The 19,572-nt window shown below is 55.0% G+C and overlaps 7 protein-coding genes across 7 annotated transcripts; 4 read left to right on the top strand and 3 right to left on the bottom strand.

Moving 5' to 3' along the window:
- Positions 1–5: 5 nt before the first annotated feature.
- On the bottom strand, positions 6–1,251 carry BAUCODRAFT_426770 (uncharacterized protein). Its single transcript, XM_007676874.1, has 2 exons — positions 685–1,251; positions 6–628 (listed from the first exon to the last, which is right to left on the bottom strand). Exons 1-2 carry the CDS (start codon positions 767–769, stop codon positions 84–86), a joined length of 630 nt encoding a protein of 209 aa, XP_007675064.1. The 5' UTR covers positions 770–1,251; the 3' UTR covers positions 6–83.
- A 341-nt stretch (positions 1,252–1,592) lies between these two features.
- On the top strand, positions 1,593–3,135 carry BAUCODRAFT_426821 (glycoside hydrolase family 76 protein). Its single transcript, XM_007676875.1, has 2 exons — positions 1,593–1,673; positions 1,742–3,135. The coding sequence occupies exon 2, from the start codon at positions 1,789–1,791 to the stop codon at positions 3,034–3,036; it is 1,248 nt and encodes a 415-aa protein (XP_007675065.1). The 5' UTR covers positions 1,593–1,673; positions 1,742–1,788; the 3' UTR covers positions 3,037–3,135.
- On the top strand, positions 3,136–3,481 carry BAUCODRAFT_426733 (uncharacterized protein). Its single transcript, XM_007676876.1, has one exon. The coding sequence runs from the start codon at positions 3,234–3,236 to the stop codon at positions 3,411–3,413; it is 180 nt and encodes a 59-aa protein (XP_007675066.1). The 5' UTR covers positions 3,136–3,233; the 3' UTR covers positions 3,414–3,481.
- An 861-nt stretch (positions 3,482–4,342) lies between these two features.
- BAUCODRAFT_574523 (uncharacterized protein) lies at positions 4,343–6,379 on the top strand (the record flags this gene model as incomplete). The annotated part of the gene is made up of 9 exons (XM_007676877.1): positions 4,343–4,418; positions 4,469–4,676; positions 4,728–4,892; positions 4,951–4,977; positions 5,042–5,413; positions 5,488–5,832; positions 5,882–5,949; positions 6,002–6,097; positions 6,153–6,379. The coding sequence occupies 9 exons, from the start codon at positions 4,343–4,345 to the stop codon at positions 6,377–6,379; spliced, it is 1,584 nt and encodes a 527-aa protein (XP_007675067.1).
- Positions 6,380–9,728: 3,349 nt separating this feature from the next.
- Positions 9,729–11,714, bottom strand: BAUCODRAFT_67671 (uncharacterized protein; the record flags this gene model as incomplete). The annotated part of the gene is made up of 1 exon (XM_007676507.1): positions 9,729–11,714. The coding sequence occupies one exon, from the start codon at positions 11,712–11,714 to the stop codon at positions 9,729–9,731; it is 1,986 nt and encodes a 661-aa protein (XP_007674697.1).
- A 484-nt stretch (positions 11,715–12,198) lies between these two features.
- Positions 12,199–13,083, top strand: BAUCODRAFT_138202 (uncharacterized protein). Its single transcript, XM_007676878.1, has 3 exons — positions 12,199–12,375; positions 12,430–12,556; positions 12,612–13,083. Exons 1-3 carry the CDS (start codon positions 12,250–12,252, stop codon positions 12,644–12,646), a joined length of 288 nt encoding a protein of 95 aa, XP_007675068.1. The 5' UTR covers positions 12,199–12,249; the 3' UTR covers positions 12,647–13,083.
- A 2,668-nt stretch (positions 13,084–15,751) lies between these two features.
- BAUCODRAFT_66299 (uncharacterized protein) lies at positions 15,752–17,639 on the bottom strand (the record flags this gene model as incomplete). The annotated part of the gene is made up of 2 exons (XM_007676399.1): positions 15,752–16,876; positions 16,914–17,639. 2 exons carry the CDS (start codon positions 17,637–17,639, stop codon positions 15,752–15,754), a joined length of 1,851 nt encoding a protein of 616 aa, XP_007674589.1.
- Positions 17,640–19,572: the final 1,933 nt, after the last annotated feature.

Genomic DNA, 19,572 nt, shown 5'->3' on the forward strand with positions numbered 1-19,572 from the left:
TTATTCATAATAATGTTTCAAGCGGCTGGCACGCCCTTTCCATTTGAGCTTGCATTGCACCGGAACACCTGCCGCGGCGCAAGTCACTCCCACCTCGACCGCCGATTCATACTCTCCGCCTCCTCCCCCATCCGCTTCATCCACCGATCCACCAGCTCCTGATTCTCCTTGACGAGTTTCTCCGACCGCTGCTCTGCAACATTCATCTGCAGCTCCAATGCCACCATCTCATCTTGTGCCCGCACGACCAGTCGACTCTTCTCCCGTAATTCCTCGTCTCGGTCGCGTACACGACGTTCTAGCTCCGCTTTCTGCCGCGTTAGTTGCGTGAGGTGTGCGGTTGACGCTTTGTTTTGTGTTTCGAGGGCGGAGAGGGAGGTCGTGAGGTCGTCTATCTGCGCTTGTAGGGTTGCGCGGGCTTTTTGGGTGGTTGCGAGGTCGGCGCGGAGGGCGGAGAGTAACTCGTTGGGGGCCTGCTCTGCTTCGTTTGAAGCGCTGGTTCGGGCTTTGGAGGGTGTGGTGATTGAGCGATCTTTGCTCGCGATCGACTGCGGTAATGATGGAGCTGCTGATTGGGGTGCCGGTGCGGGTGCACGCAGGCCCGCTGTACGGTCTGCTAGCCTTGTGTCTATGCCGGAATCAGTGCGATGGTTTTGACCGATGCGTTTCTTGGTGTGCTCTTACAGGCATCAATGTAGGGTTTGTGCGCTTGTTCGCGCGCATCTCGCTCCGTGAGCGCGGCGGAGTACTGTGCGATCCAGTCGCCCATGGCTCATGGTACGTCCGCATCACCGGGGCTGAATGTTTAGAACAGCATGTTCCCGGTAGTTTGACGAAGTCCATAACAACGCTTTGCGATGCTGGAGAATCGAACGTGTGTGAATGTTCGCGGATGCGTGACTTCCGAATGCAGCGGGCAGGGTCCATGCTCGAACGAACTGTTTGGGCTAGTGCGAACCATTAGCCTGCTCTCTTGCGTCATAATCCTAGTGAATGTGCCGCGTTGTGATGAGGGGCAGAAGAGGGTCAAGAGCTCAGCTGTAGCATAAACCACTTCGAACGTGCATTGCGGATGTCCATTCAAGTCGTTCACCGGCGATACCTGCAATCCCACATCAGAGACGAACGTTCATCACAGTAGCCAACATGCCTGACGTGAGCGCAGAATGCTTAGCAAAGGCTTATGTCCATTTGCACTGATGATTTAGCAGCAACAACTGTCGGATGAGGACAAGAAGATCCTCGAGGAAGCGCACAAGAACAAGGACAACGCAGACCATCCGGCGCATAAAGACCACCCAAAGGTTCGCAGACACATTGACCCGGCAGCGGACGTCCACCACTGACATTCACAGCATGGCGAGTTCTTGAAGAACATCCCCAAGCAGCTGGGCGGCGCTGCGATCTTCGGTGCTGGCGCCACGGCTGGCTCTGACGCTGTCAATGCCCTCATCAACCATTAGATCGCTCAATATATCTGGGTGCGCTGTTGGCATGATGAGCATGTCGCAGACGGTGTTCAATTGTTTCAATGGGCGCGTAGCACTCAGCACAGCTGGGACCCTTCCTACGCCAGGGTGCTCAACGAAATCGAGACCGTCAACCAGTATCATGCTGAAATTCCATCAACATTGCATGAGGTCTACCATCGTCGTCCCTACCCTTGCGTACTTGTCAGTCTTCGTGGGTAATGGACGTTCAGCACATCACTATCTCTGACTCACTTGTGGTCGCCGCCCAGTTACTGGCACCATCTTAGCCTAAGTAGCATGCTCTAATCGGGCAGCAATGTCAACGATCGAACAAGCCGTTCAGGTCGCGGAACAGACCAAGCATGATCTTCCGCTGTGGGCGGTTATGCCTATTGAGGTGCCAGCCCACCTTCATGACACCTCGCAAGCGTGCATTGACATGTATATGCTATCGAACGATCACCAAAGTGGCGGCATCAACGGAATCGGATGGTGGCAGTGGGCCAATGGCTACACTGCAACCACCCTGAACGATGCCAATACACATGAGCATAGAAACTCTGCGATGCTGAACAGCAACATCAGGAAATGCGAACAACAATACTCCAACTTCATCAACGAATACAACGACGATTCTCTCTGGTGGGCTCTGTTGTGCTTACACACGTTCAATATCACCGGAGACCAATGGTTCCTCGCGAAAGCCAAGATTGTATGGCGGCATCTCCGCGATAGCAACAGCGTCTGTGGCAAAGGAGAGAAGGAGTGCTGCGGAAAAGACATGGAAGGCGGCTGTTACTGGACGACCAGGCCTGGTGAAGGATACATCAACGCCATCACGACCGGCCTATATGCGGAGCTTAGCGTTCGCCTCTACCTTGCGACGCATGAGCCAAAGACTGGCGGGCGTCATTCAGTATTCAGCAAGCTAGGGCGAGTAATCAAAGGCGACCATGTGTCGCAAGCCGATGAGTATCTGCAAGCAGCCCGTTGTTCTCTGGAATGGATTGTACGCTGCGTATACCGCTCGGACAACAGTCTCATCATGGACGGGATCCACTCGGAGAAGAACGAACTGTCGACGGCGACTTTCACTTACAACACTGGCGTCGCCATCGGTGCCTCAGCGCTCCTGTACCAAGCGACGTCGAATGAGGACTATCTCACCCTTGCCTGCCATATGGCACACTGTGCGATGCGCAACAGAGACTGGATCGAGGAGAATGGCGTTCTGACCGATTTGGGCCCGCAAGGGAGAAATGGCCGGGATCCGCGGAAGAACGACGACGGGGTAGGCTTCAAGGCTGTCCTCATGCGTCATCTCGGCACGCTGTTCAAGGTCATTCAGGTGACTCAACCAGCCGACCCGCAGGCTCGAGAGACCGCTCAGCTGCTCAAGCAGTTCGTCAATGTCAATCTTGACAGTCAGCTTCGACGTAACACGAATGGTAACTCGCAATATGGGCCTTGGTGGAATGGCCCGTTCGAGTGTCCGACGAGCCATAGCCAAATGGCTGTGCTAGACGTCATGGCTGCGGCAGTGTTGGTGAACGGTGGCTCGTGAGGGCTAGTTCGCTAAGCGCAACCATGGGCCAGGCTGGATCACAGCAAGAACCAGGTGCTTCCCAACGCCATCCAAAGTGGACCATTTTTCGAGACCGCCGCTGGTGAACACAGTACTCTCATTCTACGAGGAGAAGCAAGCCAAGGCGAAGCTTGCTCGATTGAAAGGACACACTTCTGCATAATTTCAGGACTTCCATGTCTCAGAAATTCACAGAGCTCGCTGGTTTGTACGCGGAGCAAAGTTCTGCGCGCGCAACAGGCTTGCTCACTTTGCCAATCACCCGGCTTCGATCGCGCGGCTACTCACTCTACCCGCTTGTCCTTGTCGAAATGCCGACCAATCGCAGGTTGCCTGGAGATCACGCCCCGTATTAACCGGAGGAGTAAATTGTACGAACAACTCATAGGCGGGATGTGGAGATGGCTTAAAGCCAAGCATTTGACGTCGTCCGTGGAGTCGGCAAGACGGCAGGACTTGCAAGCCTCGCTCAAGTGGCGTGCACATGGTGATCAGCAGGCACGCAGCGAGCGTTGTAACGATGTGGCAGCGTAGTCGTTGTTGACCGGGGCCTGGTCGCATTCACGGACGTGCTCGGAACATGCAGGCACTTGGGCCACAACCCCATGTTTCACCGTCCCGTCGGCTCCATGCAAGCCTTCCGATGCCGAGCGCCTGACTGCAGCCCCAGTACAATGGCGCGATGAACTGTTCTCAACCTGCCATATTCCCGGGAAAGCAGGTTGCGAGTTGCAGCTACAGTAACTGTCGTGATCGGAGATTCTTGTTGGTGCAAGAGGACATTGCGGGGAGAGGAGCTGTTTGCTGCTGTTCAATGCCATCGCACCCCTGCCGTCAGGTACTTCGATCATCAAGGGCGCCGCTGATGACCCCGAAGGATTCGTGGAGCGATGCAAATCTTGACTACATGTAGTATCTCATCCATCGACTCCGCAACGCCAATCCTGACTCCGCATGGCGAGCATGGCAAGCATGCGAGTGCTGTGGAGGGGTGGGAAGTGAAGCATGCATGCCGTTCGCTGACCTGACAATTAGCTCTGTAGCTTGTTACATTCCGCTCGGATAGCGCTTTCCGAAACGTGCTGTCCCTGGACAACTGCGCAGACATGCGCTCTAAGACGGCTTTACATGGTCGTACGGTGAGTGTCACGAGGAGGGTGCAGGTTCCGTGATCAGCAGCTCTTCCACTGAAGAGCTTCCTTCATATAAAAACCTTCTCTCCCTCATCTCTCTCCTTGACCACTGTTTCAAACCACATCTATGAAGTCCTGAGCACACCGTCGAGATGAAGCAATACGGCAACGTGTACCTCATTGCGGCCATTTCCATTATTGGAGGTGGCCTTTTCGGCTTCGACATCTGCAAGTGCGACACGCCGTAAACATGACTTCACAACGCTGACACAACATAGCTTCCATGAGCGCCATTATTGCCGGCCAAGGCTACCTCTGTTACTTTAATCAAGGCCCAAAGCCGTGTTCAGGTCCATCCGCGAACACCCAAGGCGGGATCACCGCTTCCATGGCAGGTGGAAGCTGGCTGGCTTCGCTCTTCTCCGGATTCCTCAGCGATGCGCTCGGCCGCAAGAAGACTATCATGGTCGGCGCTGTCATCTGGGTGTAAGCATTGCAGTAGTATCCTTTTTCGCCGTCGTAGTTGACAAGTTACAGCGTCGGCTGCATTATCGTCTGCTCTGCTCAGAATATCCCGCAGCTAATCGTCGGTCGTATCATTAACGGCCTTTGCGTCGGTATCTGCAGTGCCCAGGTTCCCGTCTACATCGCTGAGCTAGCACCCCCAACAAAGCGTGGCCGTCTCATTGGTGCGCAGCAATGGTATCTACTAGGACGGCACTACTCTGTGCTCGACAACCTCGCTGACGATCTTCACCAGGGCGATCACGTGGGGCATCATGATCATGTCAGCATATCCTACAATCATGCATAACGCTACGAGCTAGCTGACTGGGCTGTGTCATCCGCAGGTTCTACATCAGCTATGGGTCCTCCTTCATCAATGGCCCCGCAGCCTTCCGCGTCCCGTGGGCTCTTCAAATGATTCCGGCCATCGTTCTGTTCTTCGGCATGATGATCCTTCCAGAGTCGCCGAGATGGCTAGCCAGCAAGGACCGCTGGGAGGAATGCGAGCAGGTCCTCGTCCTGGTCCACGGCCATGGTGACCCGCACAGCCCATGGGTCGCTCGCGAGTTCAGAGAGATCAAGGAGTGGCTCGAGATTGAGCGCCAGAGCAAGCAGATTAGCTATCTCACCCTCTTCACTCCGAGGTACATCAACCGCACCCACATCGGCTTATTCACGCAGATTTGGAGCCAGCTAACTGGCATGAATGTCATGATGTAAGCGAGGCAACGCACCTAACCCCACGCAAACGCTCGAGACACAGCTGACTCTGTTTCCCAACCATCTACAGGTATTACATCACTTATGTCTTCACGATGGCCAACATCCAAGGCAACAATCTGTTGGTCAGCTCGAGCATTCAGTACGTCATCAATGTCGTGATGACCATACCCGCTCTGATCTGGATCGACCGTATCGGCCGTCGCCCAACGCTGCTTGTCGGTGCGGCACTCATGGCGACATGGCTCTTCATCAACGCTGGCATTCTCGGAGGCATGGGCGTCTATCAGCCTGAAGGCGTGCACAATATCAAGGAAGCCAAGGTCCTCGTCACCGGAGCCGCGAGCAAGGTCGTGATTGCGTGCAGCTACTTGTTTGTCGCCTCCTATGCTCCGACGTGGGGTCCAGTCTCATGGTAGAAGTCACCCTCCCAATGTTCGCCAAGACCTGTCTGATGCTGTTAGGATCTATCCGCCTGAGCTTTACCCTAATCAGCTTCGTGGCAAAGCTGTCGCCTTCGCTACTTCAGGCAGTACATATCATCCTCACGGTCCATGGTGGCATTGACGCTGACGCAATCTTAGACTGGGCCTTCAACTTCGCCCTCGGCTACTTCGTGCCTCCCGCTTTCGAAAACATCACCTGGAAGACATACGTCGTGTTCGGGGTCTTCTGCGTTGGTATGTAAACGCTATCGACAAGTCGTAGCCACGATGGTCACTAACAGTCCTCCAGCGATGTTCATCCATGTCTACTTCATGTTCCCAGAGACGGCTGGTAAGCCGCTGGAGGAGGTGAACGAGATGTTCGAGACACCTCCGCCTGGAGGGCTTAAGTACATAGGCACACCAGCGTGGAAGACCAAGAACTACTACTCCACCAGTGCCCGCATGGAGCATGGTGAGCTGCTGGAGAAGAGGCTTGACGATGAGCAGTCGCCGGAGCGCAAGGAGTCCGCTTAGCCGGAGAACGTGGTGTAAGGAACGTTTCTGAGCACATGTTGTCGTTGCGCAGCACATTGCAGCCGTGAGCCCTGCTGCACTTGCAGCGAAGAAGACAGCTTTGCCAGCTTTTGTAAGCTGGCTTGTCCATAGCAATAGCCGACAATGATAATTGACGAAACCATCAAGCACAATACATGCATGCAACTCACTTGTGGGATGCCACCTTCTTCCAGGGCACGGTACGCCTACGGCTCGTTTATGGTTGGTACGAGGCATTCGTAAGGGTCGGTCATGTGATCCGAGGGACAGGGTGCTAGAAGCTCCGATCGTGGCGGCGACTTCCGCTGCATTTCGACTCCACCTCGGGCGCGTCGTATCGCGTCGCAGACAGACGAGGCACGATGAATGGATGATTGGAGCAAAGTTGACTCGTTGAGCGCCAGCGCAATCATTGTTACACTCTATGCAGTGTACTATATGCTCATCGTACGTACCGCGGGCAAGGGATCACAGCGCGCGCTCGCCGCGGTCAGTCCTCGACCCTCAAAGCTGCCCTTTGCGACTACATTATCACGTTGTCACTTACGCTCGACTGCAAACCTAAGCCCGAGTACGCCCAGCATGCTCCGTGGTGCCGTAGAGCGGCATGAGAAGCAAGCAGCCCGCACTGAAAACCGTTCGCTGGAGAATCTTTTCAGCTCGAGCCCACCCATACCCAAGCTCGCAAGCCCGAACGCCAACCCCATCTACCGGAACCCCTTGATGTCCGCCACGGCATCAGCTTTGAACAGCGCCAGGACTTCACAATCACGGCACAGCAGTGTGTCAGGCGTCAAGCGCACAGCAAGCGGGTTGGCAAAGGCACTAGATGGCGCGTTTGATGATGGCCCTGGGTCGCAGCAGCAACCTATCACTATCAGCGACGAGAACGGCCGGGCGCAGGCGACATTCGACATGAACGATTTTGACAGTGATGTAGACCTGGACGTTGAAGAACCTGTCGCAAAAGTCACGGTTGGCTACCCACAGCTACCTCGGCAAGCAACGGCGACAACGTCCGCAACAGCAAGACCTGTGGTATACCCAACACTTCCAAGGCAGCAAGAGGCTCAGCCTACCTTCGCCAGGGATATCAGCATTGCGGACTCTGGGTATGGGACAGTAGGCCACATTGCAGCTGTCTCTGGTCAGAAGAGCTCTCAGCCCTTGCCCTGGTCATCCTCGCCTGTCGAACACTACGCGTCTGCACGACCGCCGTCGCTAATGCGCCAGTTTCAGTACGATCCATCAAGTGTCGTACAGGCGAAGCAAAATGGACCACCTCCACCTGGAGCTGCAAAGCGAAGAAAGCTACCTTGGCTCTCTCAGGCTGAACATGAAGACCAGGATGAGCCGCAAACGGCTCGGCCGACGGTCAGCACGAAGTCTCGGCCCATGCCTGTCGCCGATGCGACGCCAGTTTCCAGGACGTCGAAGAAGGCGACCTTCCCATGGAACACAACCGCAAGCGCTGTTAAAGAGCAGCAAAAGCAGTTCCGTGAGCAGAATAGGAAAAAGGCCGTCAAGGAGAATGATGCGACGGAAGAGAGCGCTCGCAAAGCGAAGACCACCCGCGCACGTCCAGCAAGAGTCTTCCTGAGCGAAGAACAGCAGCACGTGCTCGATCTGGTTGTAGAGAGCCGCAAAAGCGTGTTCTTTACTGGTTCAGCAGGTACGGGCAAGTCCGTACTGCTCCGCGAGATTATTGCCTCGCTGCGTAAGAAGTATCAGCGGGAACCGGACCGTGTCGCCGTAACTGCTTCGACAGGCCTCGCTGCGTGCAACGTCGGCGGCGTGACTCTGCACAGCTTTGCCGGTATCGGCTTGGGTAAGGAGGATGCGCCGGAGCTTGTACGCAAGATCAAGAAGAACCAGAAAGCGAAGCACAGGTGGATGCGAACGAAAGTGCTGATCATCGACGAAATATCTATGGTGGACGCCGACCTGTTCGACAAGCTGGAGTCGATCGCTCGTCAAATGCGCAACAATGGACGGCCATTTGGCGGCATTCAGCTCGTCATTACCGGCGACTTTTTCCAGCTGCCCCCAGTTCCTGACAGCGGGCGGGTGGCGAAGTTTGCATTTGATGCATCGACTTGGAATACGACTATTGAGCATACCATTGGCTTGCACCATGTCTTCCGGCAAAAGGACCCCGGTAAGTTTTGACAAGTTTCCGATATTGGCTGAAGAGACTAACGTTGCTGCAGTCTTCGCTGGCATGCTGAACGAGATGCGTGAAGGCCGCCTGACCGAGTCGTCCATCAAAGCGTTCCGCAATCTTAATCGTGACATAAAGTTCGAAGATACGATCGAGGCTACTGAACTCTTCCCTACACGTGCGGAAGTCGACAGAGCCAACCAGGAACGACTGCATCACCTCGTCGGACAGGACCATATATTCGAGGCGCGGGATGGCGGCGCCATTATTGACAAAGCACAGCGTGACAAGCTTTTGCAGAATTGCATGGCTCCGGAGCGTATCGTGCTGAAGAAGGGTGCGCAAGTTATGTTGATCAAGAACGTTGATGAAAGCCTTGTCAACGGATCCATTGGTCGCGTAATCGGCTTCATGGACGAGCAGAAGTTTGATACTTACACGCAACATGAGGAAGACTTCTGCCCGTCTCCTGGTGGTACTCTGGCTAGCAGTAACGATGCGCGCCTGTCCACGGAGCAGAAGTCGATGGTGCACATAGCGAATGGTGGCATTTCAACGATGCGGCAATTTCCCGTAGTACGGTTCATGATTACGGACGGCACCACCAGAGACCTGCTTTGCCAGCCGGAAGTATGGAAGGTCGAGCTTCCGAATGGCGAGGTGCAAGCGAGTCGCGCGCAGATACCGCTCATTCTAGCCTGGGCACTATCGATCCACAAAGCTCAAGGCCAGACGCTGGACCGAGTTAAAGTTGACCTGGGCAAAGTGTTCGAGAAAGGTCAAGCATACGTGGCACTTTCGAGAGCCACGAGCATGGCTGGCTTGCAGGTCCTGCGATTTGATCCGAAGAAAGTCGTCGCGCATGACAGAGTGCGCAACTTCTACAGCAATCTGTCAAGGGTGGAGCTGGCTGAGAAGAACAGTAGCAGGCTCGAGAAGATGGACGGGAAGAAGGATGGTGCGGGTCTCAAGGCGGAAGACTATGAGAGCATGTTCGTTAACGATGAATTTTCGTAAGCGTCGCCGCGCTTTGTGGGATTAGCGGATCATGCGTGCAATGCTGTACGGGCCTTGTATGGGCGGCATCGCTTGAGACGGCGAACAGAATTGTGCCGTACTAACAGATTTTCAGCTTCGAGACTCGGTTAAGCAGTACGTCACTGCCTCCTATACGACAGGCATGATCATGGAATTTTCGTCTTCGTCTGCATCAATGTCTGCCTCTTCGCCCTCCTCAGCTTCCGCAAGGGTCCGCTCTGAAGTCATAGGGTTCTTTGCCTGCTGCTTCACCCAGTTGACCAGCCGCGCATTGTCTGCCAGCCGAGCAGGAAGTCCATGATCAGGTCGTTGATTCCTCAACCACTCTTCGCTGGTCAGCAGCGGTATGCGCTTCAATGTTTCTTCCCTGCGCGTCCGATGAACGGCCCATTTGACCTGGACTTGATCGATCTCCGGCTGGGATCGCATCTGTAGTTCTATGATTCCGCCTGTGGTCTCGTACTGCACCTTCGAAGGCAGAAGATTTCGCCATGTCCAAAGTACGCTCGGTATCTCACGCAGACTCAAGTCTTGGGCCACAAAGGAAGGATGCTGCGGCATCAGGCTGCCGAGCAAAAGGCGCACCCAACGTTTACACCAGAAGCGGTTGCGGATCCGATTCACCTCCGCTGCCTTCCACTGCAACGCAAGCTTCTCGAGCGAATCGGAGCCGTTGGCTGATTCTTGCTCGTCAACGTTAGCGGCAGCCTTGAGCGCTGCGAATCGGGCCCTAGCCTCACCGTAACTCTTACGGTACAAATGCAGACCCTCCGCCATCTTGTCGAGCATTACCGAAGTCATTCCTCGGTAGAACAGATTCTTGATCAGGTGGTTGTACATGCCCATTGTCGGTTCCACGAAATAGGGTGCACTGGTCATGGTGTCCCACAGCTCCATAACACTCTGCTGCGGTAGCTTGCCCTGGCGCGTGCCATCCGTGCGCGCTTTGATGCCGGTCCGCGGGACGGCAAGCACGAATGTCCACTCAAAGAGCTGAGCCCAGATCGCTCTGTTGATAGGAAGGTTGTAGTGGCGCGCAATGAAGTCAACCAAGCGTAAGGCGGTGGGAATGTCGTGGTTGATTGCAAACGCTTGCGCGACAGTGAAGAGAAGCTTGGGTGTTGGATACAGCGGTGACTCCGTCTCGAGCTCTTTGGGTAAGATATCAGACTCGTCTTTACCAGCCAGTAGACCATCGACGTCGATATTCCAAACTTTGCGCAAGGTTGACTTCACGGTCGACAGCTCGCCCTCGCGCGCTGCTGCAGTGATGAGCAAGCGGAAGCTCTCCTCGTTGGCAATGACACCACTGTTCAGCATGTCTCGGAATATCTCCGTTACAACTTCCCTACTTCCACCAGAGCCTGTGCGAAACGCTCGGAACATGCTGCCTCTTGTCGGTCTTTGTCGTGCAAGCATGAAGAACGGCACGACACGAGTCTTGTGCCTTGCAGCGGCATTGTGCAGATCCCCGAATACTTCGCTGGCCATATAGTAGTTGTAGCATTGGATGTTCGGAGTATGGCCATCTAAATGGAGATCGCGCCATGCTGCTCGTGCCATCTCGGGTTTCCCCAGGTCTCTCGCACTTCGAAGAAGGACGATGTAGTCTGCCAAGGTAAGTGGCACGTCTGCACTTCGGCGCATCGATACGATTGCTGACACTATTTGAGAGTACTGCCCCGCAATGCTGGCCATGGAGGGCAAGCCGAAGGCTTTGCGCGTTGCATCGCTGACCTCGACATACGCATGTGCAAGATCTGCCATAAGGTGCGCTGGTTGCAGAAGGCGGACCACCTCGGAAAAGGTGCTCTCCGGTAACGAGCGGACAAACTCCAAATCGTCCGCTCTTGAAGCAGCGTACAGGCATCGAGCAGTAAGATCTACTTCTCCTTTCGCCAATGCTCGAGGCAGATCAGCTGCGTAGTCAACGTCCAGCAGCGCATCGTCGTAGATGCGAGGCGTCTCTTCCGCATAGTCTGCGCTGTGAGAAACTTCTCGGCCTTCGCCTGCGGCAGCAGCGACTGGCTCATCTGTTTGCTCAAACTGCTGCCAGAGGTGTTGTTGAGAGTCCCAGTCTTCATCTTGTGGTTTTGTGAATGCGCTCGCAGTCATGTCCTGTTCTTCCGTTGCGTCATTTTCAATCGGAGTCTCCCATGATCCGCCGGTCAACGTGCTAGAGCGCTTGCTACCGCGCACCCTCTCGGCAGGGCCCCACGACGAGCGAAGCTCAAACTCCTGCTCTCGAGATGAAAGCCAAAGTCGGCTCAAAGCGGACCCCAAGCTGTCTATAGCGTAGTCTCTTCGTTGAACTGGCGTCGCTTGACATCGCCTGCAGGTCCAGTCTTCCCTCTTTCGCTTGGCAGTCCGGCATAGCGTCTGAGATATTGTGCGCGCCTCTAGGTGCCCAAGTCGGGCGACCACAGAAGACATGGACGAGCTTATGAGAAACGCTGGGCATCGCTCCGCAGCGTTTGTGGTTGGTCGGGGGTTAGCGAGTATTAGAATGCGGAGACGTTGCGGAGGTGGATCCCCCAGACATCCTGCATGACTCGTGATTGTTAAACAATTCGGAAACTGTTCCGCATTACTTCGAAACATCTATCTTCGACGACTTGCACCAATCAGCCTTCTGAGAGAGCAGTGCTTGATGGCCGACACAGAAGAACCTGGCGCAGACCCGGTGAACGAGCCTCTGGACTTGGTACGTCTGTCGCTCAACGAAACAGTATTCGTGAAGCTTCGAGGAGATCGCGAGCTTCAAGGAAGACTCCATGTACGCCTCTTTTTGCTGGCTTGACCTGTAGGATGATAATTGACTTTGCGAAAGGCTTACGACAGCCATTGCAATTTGGTGCTCGGGGAAGTGACGGAGACGATCTATCAAGTGGCTGAGGAAGCCGGAGGTGAAGATGTCCGAACCCTGAAGAAGCAGTCTGAGATGCTCTTCGTGAGAGGTGAACCCTACACTTCCGCGCCGCCCGATAGACAGGACACTAACGCCATGCATAGGTGATTCCGTGGTACTCATATCGCCACAGCAATAGAGTCGCCCTATCGGAGGCTTTACACCACCCACATCACAGAAGCCGCAAACAGCGAACAAGGCGCAGTTCGTGGTCATAAGTCACTTAGTGGATGATGTCGCTGCCGGCAAGCCACAACTTGTTTTTTATAAATCCGCCATGAGCGCACCGAAATTGCACATCCAGCATGCTGCGTCGTTTCACTTGAAGTTAGACCTGCACATGAGCGAAGTGCTCCAACCAGGCTGTTTCGGCGACGTGCCTCACAACTGATATTCGATATTAGAGCGTCGAGTAACGGACTTAGCTACGCGATAGTCCACCTCGCAACAAACGCCCAACTCATTGCGCATCTGCCTCTCCACTCCCGGTACTCTTGCACGGTCAATCCACGTCCATTATTGCCCTTAAAGCTAGTCACACATAGCGCTTTGACAGTCTGACTGCTTTTGCCAAGGTCTTGTACCGGCACATCGCACCACCAGACATCACCGTTGCTCTCGAATGGTATGTGGTTCTTTGGGGTGCCCTCCAGGTTATCGATTGCCAAAGTGTAGAGGTAATGCACTCCTTTACCATTGCGTACCGCATCCCAATGGGGGCAAACCTTTTGAAAGCTGAAGCGTACGGTCGGTCCTTGGTGAGAAAGCACGATTGGGTTCGCTCGCGGTTGGAAGGATGTCTCGCTGATACCCTCTGCAGCCGTATAACCTGCGAAGAATTCGGCGCCGCAGCCGCGCTTGTTGCCCATGATGTACTCTTCCCACGTGATCGTCCGTCCATCGTTGCGATACTGCTGGCTACAGTTTCCCGGGAAATGATCAAGGCCGAATTCATCGTTACTTTGCGTGAACTTCACCGGCGAGAACTCCTGCTTGTAGAGGTTGTTGCTCCCACAAATATGCCCGGCGCCCCAGCACGCATCTATGAGCTTCCACTGACCGCCGTCAATCTTCACGACATTCCATGCGTGGCCAGCTTTGTACGGCGGTAACGGATCGCCGGGCTTAAGCTGACTATAGCCAAAGCCTTTTCCGTGGCCGGAGACGACGAACGCTTCCAGTCCGGCCTTCAATGCTAAAGTAGCAAACAGCCCAGCGTAGCCTTCACAGACCGCCCAGCCCGTTTCAAGCGTACTTTGAGGCGTTGACGGCCGTATGTTGCCGGAGAAGAAGGCTTTGGTGTCATAGAAAATATTGTGGTGGTGCCAGGTGAATATGGCTCGTGCCTTATCTGTAGCGGATTCGAAAGGCGCTGTGAGCTGCTGCGCTAGCCAACCGATGTCATTATTCGGCACTGACTGCCGCGGGAAGCGGGCAGCATGCGCATCCACAGCAGAGAAATCGCGACAGTGCAGACAAAGGCCTTTAGCTGAAGAAGGTGTGCTAGACGAGGCATTTGTCCTCGGCTTGGATGCTTGTAGCGCTGCTAGATCGGGTCTAGAATCTCTAGGTACGGGAGGTGGTGCTTTACTCGACACAGCGATGGAAGAAGGCCTCTCGAATGGTCGGGACGGTATAGACGGTTTGGTAACCTGGCTAAGTCCCATCTCAAGCGCGGACTTTCTTACGCGCGGAGGGTCGGCGAGAACTGGTCGTGGTAGTGGCTCAGCTCCTTCCCGTGGCTCTGGCACAACATCATCGGATATCGGTGGTGTAGGCTGTGGCTGGGCAGCAGAGTGCTTAGATGGAGGTGGTGTGGTGCCAATCTGTTTGGGCGCAATGTTTGGTGAAGAGGACGTAGCCTTTAGCGATCGTCGTGCCGATTGACTGCCGGAATCGTAGTAAGCTTGCTTGTCTACCTCTGTTCTCCGTGGAGGAAGCGCTGGCAGAGCTGATGAATCGTATGTTGGTGCTTTCACGGCTTGTTTCTCAGCTAGGGAGCCTCCGCACACAGACGACCGTCCGGTTGCTACTGAGCTTTCAGAATCTTGCGAGGTCCTTCGACTGAGCGCGGATTCTGATTGCGATGGTGTTTCTGACGGTCTTCGGAGCGTTAGCGCAGGCGAGGGACCCGAGGGTTTCCTCGGTGGCAGAACTGGTCCTTGTGATGTTTGCGTGGAGGTCCTTGGTGGCAGAGCCGGCCTGCTGACCCCGTCCGTGGCATTCAGGACGACGGTCGGAGTGTCGCGTTCCGGTTCGTTACCTATGGCATCCTTGGAAGTCGTTGCATTGTCCTGCGTTGGTGGAAAGTTAGAGGACTGAGTCCGACTAGGTTGACCTGGTCTAGCCGGTACGGTAGGACGTGCTGGTGGCGCTGGAGGCGCTCTTTTCTGTAGGCTCGCGTTTGCATGGGATTGTGACGGGAACCGCAAGGGAACTGTTCCACCGCTGTTATGCTCGAGCTGAGCGATGCGCTCTTTGAGAGACATGACGCCAGCCTCGTCCGCTAGGTCGGCGTGCTTGGTTCTCAGGAATATTTCTTGCTTCTCAACAGGGGGCGTGATTAAACGAACTAAATTGAAGAAACACAAAGAGGGAGCATATGGAGGAACTGGACTATTAGGTGGCGCGTTTGTTCGAGGTTATACCTATATATGGGTGTCCTAAGCTAAGCTTCAAGCTGTGGCGGAGCATCTCTTGGGGAGCTACATGATTGCCAACACGTTTCAACCCAAAGAACTGAGGTCCAGAGTCCTTAGAGGGGAGAGGGATCTGTTTGGTACTTTCGGATGCATGGTAATGTCGGAAGAGAACTCTATCATCTTCAGTATGCCCGGCTTTGCGGCTCACATGCATTCGACAGAGACATTGCTATTTCCCATATAAGAAGCACAGTCTACCTTTGCCGGTAAAAGCACAGAATCCACTCAGAACTTTTTCCTTGTTGAACACAACAACAGCCAAGTGCAAAGCACTCTCTACTCTCCACTCTCCAAAGCATTATCGCGCCAAAACTGAGCCATGAAACAGCTGAAGTCAAGCGAAAACATCGCAACCCAGCATTCTCATCAGCATGATCCCCCAAAATGAAAGTCATGCCATCGTTGCAACATCGAAGTCAGACGACTTCTAGATCGTACCGTGAGCTTGCGGAGAAGTCGTTTGCAGTGTGGCAGGTAGGGTCACTGCCCAAACTCTCCAGCGCTGCGTCCTTTGCAGTGCTTGTGGCACTCAGCGTTCCTGCTCACCTCTTCCTCTTCTTGCTCTTGTCTGGCAGAGCCGGAGCCAGAAAGTATCCGTTAGCAGGCATCGCCGACTGCGGTGCAGCGGCGCCTCCGCTAACATCAAGCATCTCGTCCGATCGCTTGACAGGCACGCCCATATGCCGACCGTATCTGCCCTTGCGCCCATTTCCTTCGTCCTCGCTAAGGCAACCTTCAACGCCAATTCCGGCGTCCTTGCAACGACCGCATGGACGCTGACGGTCACAGCCCTTCTTGCTCTTGCGGCACCGCTGACAGCGCGGCTTAGAAGACAGATCCTCTTCGTCGACACCAAGTTGGTGCTGGAAGTTAATGGTCGAGCCAATGGAGCCCTTGCGAGACTGAGTCGGGAGCGAAGACGGTGACATAGGCACCTTCGAATGGCCCACAGAAGGTTTACTCTTCGGCTTCGCCATGGAGAGAGCTCGAGGCTTGCTGCCCTTGGACTTGCTGGGCTTGCGCTGCATCCCGTCCGCGGCGAAGGTACCATCACGGTGGTCCTCGTACTCCTCACCGCTGGTACCGTCACTTGGCAGCTCGTTCGTGGTGCGCTGCTTCTTCCGCTGAGGCTCAGCGTCATTGAATCGTGGTACGGCAGGTCGGCCAGCGCTTGGCAAATCGTCGTCTTCATCCTCGTCATCCTCCTCGTCAGAGGAAGCAGCTTCGGCCTTGCCGCTAAGGGCATCGTCGACTGTTGAGGTGGACGTGCGCCCATGCGAAAAGGCAGTTGGGTCGCCTAGACGCATCAACTGCAACGCGACGTCCTCATCGGAGATGACACTGCCTACGGTCGGGTCGGGTGTTGGAATGATCCCGTTGGAGTGCCTTGGCGGAGGGTAGGTGACGTTGGGCCTGCCACGCAGTTGCTTGTTTGGTGCAAAGCCACCGTTAGCCGCCATGCCGGACTGCGTGTGGTTAACGCCGCCGCCATAGCTCTGTGGCGAAGGCAGAGGTTGCGTGTAAGAAAAAGTCTGCTGGTTAGAGTAAGCGTACGGGGAAGTAGCGTTTCCAGGACCGCTGCGACGCTGTGGTGAAATCGATGAGATGGAAGCACTCATTGGCACCTGCGGCGGTACGAAGAGTGGCAGTTCCTGTCTTCTATTAGCCTGTGTGACTGGTCAATAGGTATTTGAAGTGCTTTACCGAGCTCTCAAAGGCGCGCTTGCGCCGTCCACCCTCCACGATGTTGTCCACGCTGATCTCTGCATTGACCTGCTCAGTCTTAGAGCGACGAGAGCTAGTGACCGACCCTTCTCCATTGTCACCGCTGCTGTAACCGTCTGCATCCCCAGCGGCGCTGTTATCTCTGCTCTTCAGCCTGTGCGTTCGAAGCTTCCCACCCGGAGCGGTTGAAACACTTCGCCGGCCAGCGTCGGATTGTGGAGACATGCTACGCAGTCCAGCAGATCGAGCAGCAGAGCGAGAAGGTGATTGGGCGGTGTTGAGTTGCGGTGGGCGCATTTCGAAGGGAGCGCCAAGCGAAGGTTTCTTCGGCGACATGGTGGAACGGGCATGCTCGCTCTGGGCCGTAGGTGGCTGCGATACAGTCCTCACGTAGACCGTCATGTCGTTGTCGAAGTTGTCGTATGCAGCAATGATGCTGATACCTTGCTTGTTCTCGAAGCTGACCCCGTAGTCGTACAGTCCGTAAAAGTTCTTGACGGTGGTGATGATGGAGTCTGTCGGATCGTGCGGTGAAATCATGACTCTCATTGGTAATCGAGCTTGGATACGAGGATCCTCCGTGTCAATAAGTTGGAAGACGACATGCTTCTGCTCCCTCTTAGCCGGCGAGCCCCGACCGTAGGCGGAGGCGGTGGAAGCACCATAAGCTCCCCTCTGAGGCCGAGCCACGGCGGCGTTGCTCATCTTCTGGTATTGCTCATGCTGTTCCTGCATGCCGTCGGTGTACCTTGGAGCATGTTGCTGATTCAGCCTCCTGCTATCGCCCTCTTGCGCGCCAGCACTGCCACTCGACAGCATGTTTGAGACCTGCATACTGTGATACCACGGCTCTTGCTCGTCTTCCGCAGTATAGTCCCAACGTGTACGCGTGCGTTAGGTCTCTTCAAGGGGCGGCGTGACCGTTTATACTTTCGCCCTCGCTATCGGCGCAAAACGAGGGTCTAAGCCAGGAAGGACAATCGTAGCGATGCAATATCGGTAGCACTATGGACAACAGTCAGTAAGATGGCCTTCTATATTATACGAACGTATGAGAGACAGCGTTTGTCAATCGGCTAGGCACAGTGAGGTTGAAGGAAGCGGTTCGGCAACCGAGAGAGCTGAGCATCGGGAGAACAGCAATGACGGCGACAAGATCATATCGCCAGACGCCATTGATATTGTGGAGGAAATTGTTACTTACCTTGGATCGCCTCGCCTCCGACAAGGCCACCGATGACTTTTGGACGCCCTTGATGAAGTCTTCGCCGTCAACCTTGCTGCCGCCAGAGCCGGCACCGGCAGGATGGGCGGGATGAGCAGAGAATGCCTTGCCTGACAGCAACTGAAGAGACAGATCAGCAACGACACAAGATATGAACACAGCGACCTCGAATTGACAAGTGATTGTGCTCACTGCACACAGAGGCAGTGCTGGAAGGTTGGGGGAGGAGGAGTATGAAGGAAGACTACGGTACTCTCGCTGCGCTGAGCCGTGCGGCGTGCGGGTCCACGGACCATCATCAAAGTTGGCGAAGTCACCAAGTCATGGGACGGCAGATGCACCGAAACAACACATCCAGCATTGCGAGAACACTCTCTTGAGATGCGCGATTAGTGCCTCTACTATTGATCCTCTTTCGTTGCAGGTTTGCTTATACTATCGGCGATGGTGGCCAATATCACATTACCGTAACCGCCCATAATGCTCCGACACAAAGAAAGCCGTTAACATTCCTGACCCACTCAAGCCTGTTTGTCAATTTCATGTGGGATGCTGCCACTGAAGGTCATCTGTATACCTGCAGACAGCGCAGTTCAGTGGTGTCTGATGGAGCTTGCGATTCGAGCGTGTCGTCAAGCTGCAGTGACAGAGTACTGGCAAGCGGCTTTCGAGACTCTGGACTCCACGCGCTCCAATCATATCGCAGAGTCCCTCCCGCACCCTCCAGGGAAGCGATGCGAGAGGAGTAAAGTAGTCACTCCACCAGCGCATTGCAAATCTATATCAGTAACAAAGGCTTGCTCGCTGGTAGTATTTGTTGTCTTACTCTCCTTCTTGCGTTTCGGCGATCGTCTGTGGGATGCACAGATGTAGACTTGTGTGACCGCGGCGAACAATTTGACTTTGCGCTGCTGAGACGCAAGGAAAGGCGCAATCGGTACCACACGATATCCGTTTCACGTAGAGAACATTTGCCGGTAATGCTTGCGCCAATTGTCAGAACGGATAGATGCAGCGCATGCGGCGTCTGTCATGGCGTCTGTAAGTCGCACCGACCTTCGCCATGTCAAGAATTTGGAGAAGAATCCGAGCTCATATCGCTGCGTAGCCCGCGTGGCACAATGGTAAGCGGGATGACAGTCACTTTGAGCATCGTGCGCTGCGCCGAAAGCGGCTGCAAGACTGGCTTCACCTTCGCTTGCTTCTGCCACCTGCCAGCCGTGGAAAAGCCCCTCAAAGATTATGCAGGTGCGCGGGCGGCGCATCTGCGTTCCCGGAAGCTGGCCGCGAAGTTTCAGCAGCGCCGAGAAGGCGAGAAGCATTGGCTGACCATGCGCTTTGCCGACGTCTCGCCAGCGCATCATTGTCTCAGTCCACGTGCATGCCTGTACACCGCGATGCCCTCAGCAAGGC

Source organism: Baudoinia panamericana, assembly GCF_000338955.1.
Source record: "Baudoinia panamericana UAMH 10762 unplaced genomic scaffold BAUCOscaffold_4, whole genome shotgun sequence".
NCBI classification, from domain to species: Eukaryota; Fungi; Ascomycota; class Dothideomycetes; order Mycosphaerellales; family Teratosphaeriaceae; genus Baudoinia; species Baudoinia panamericana.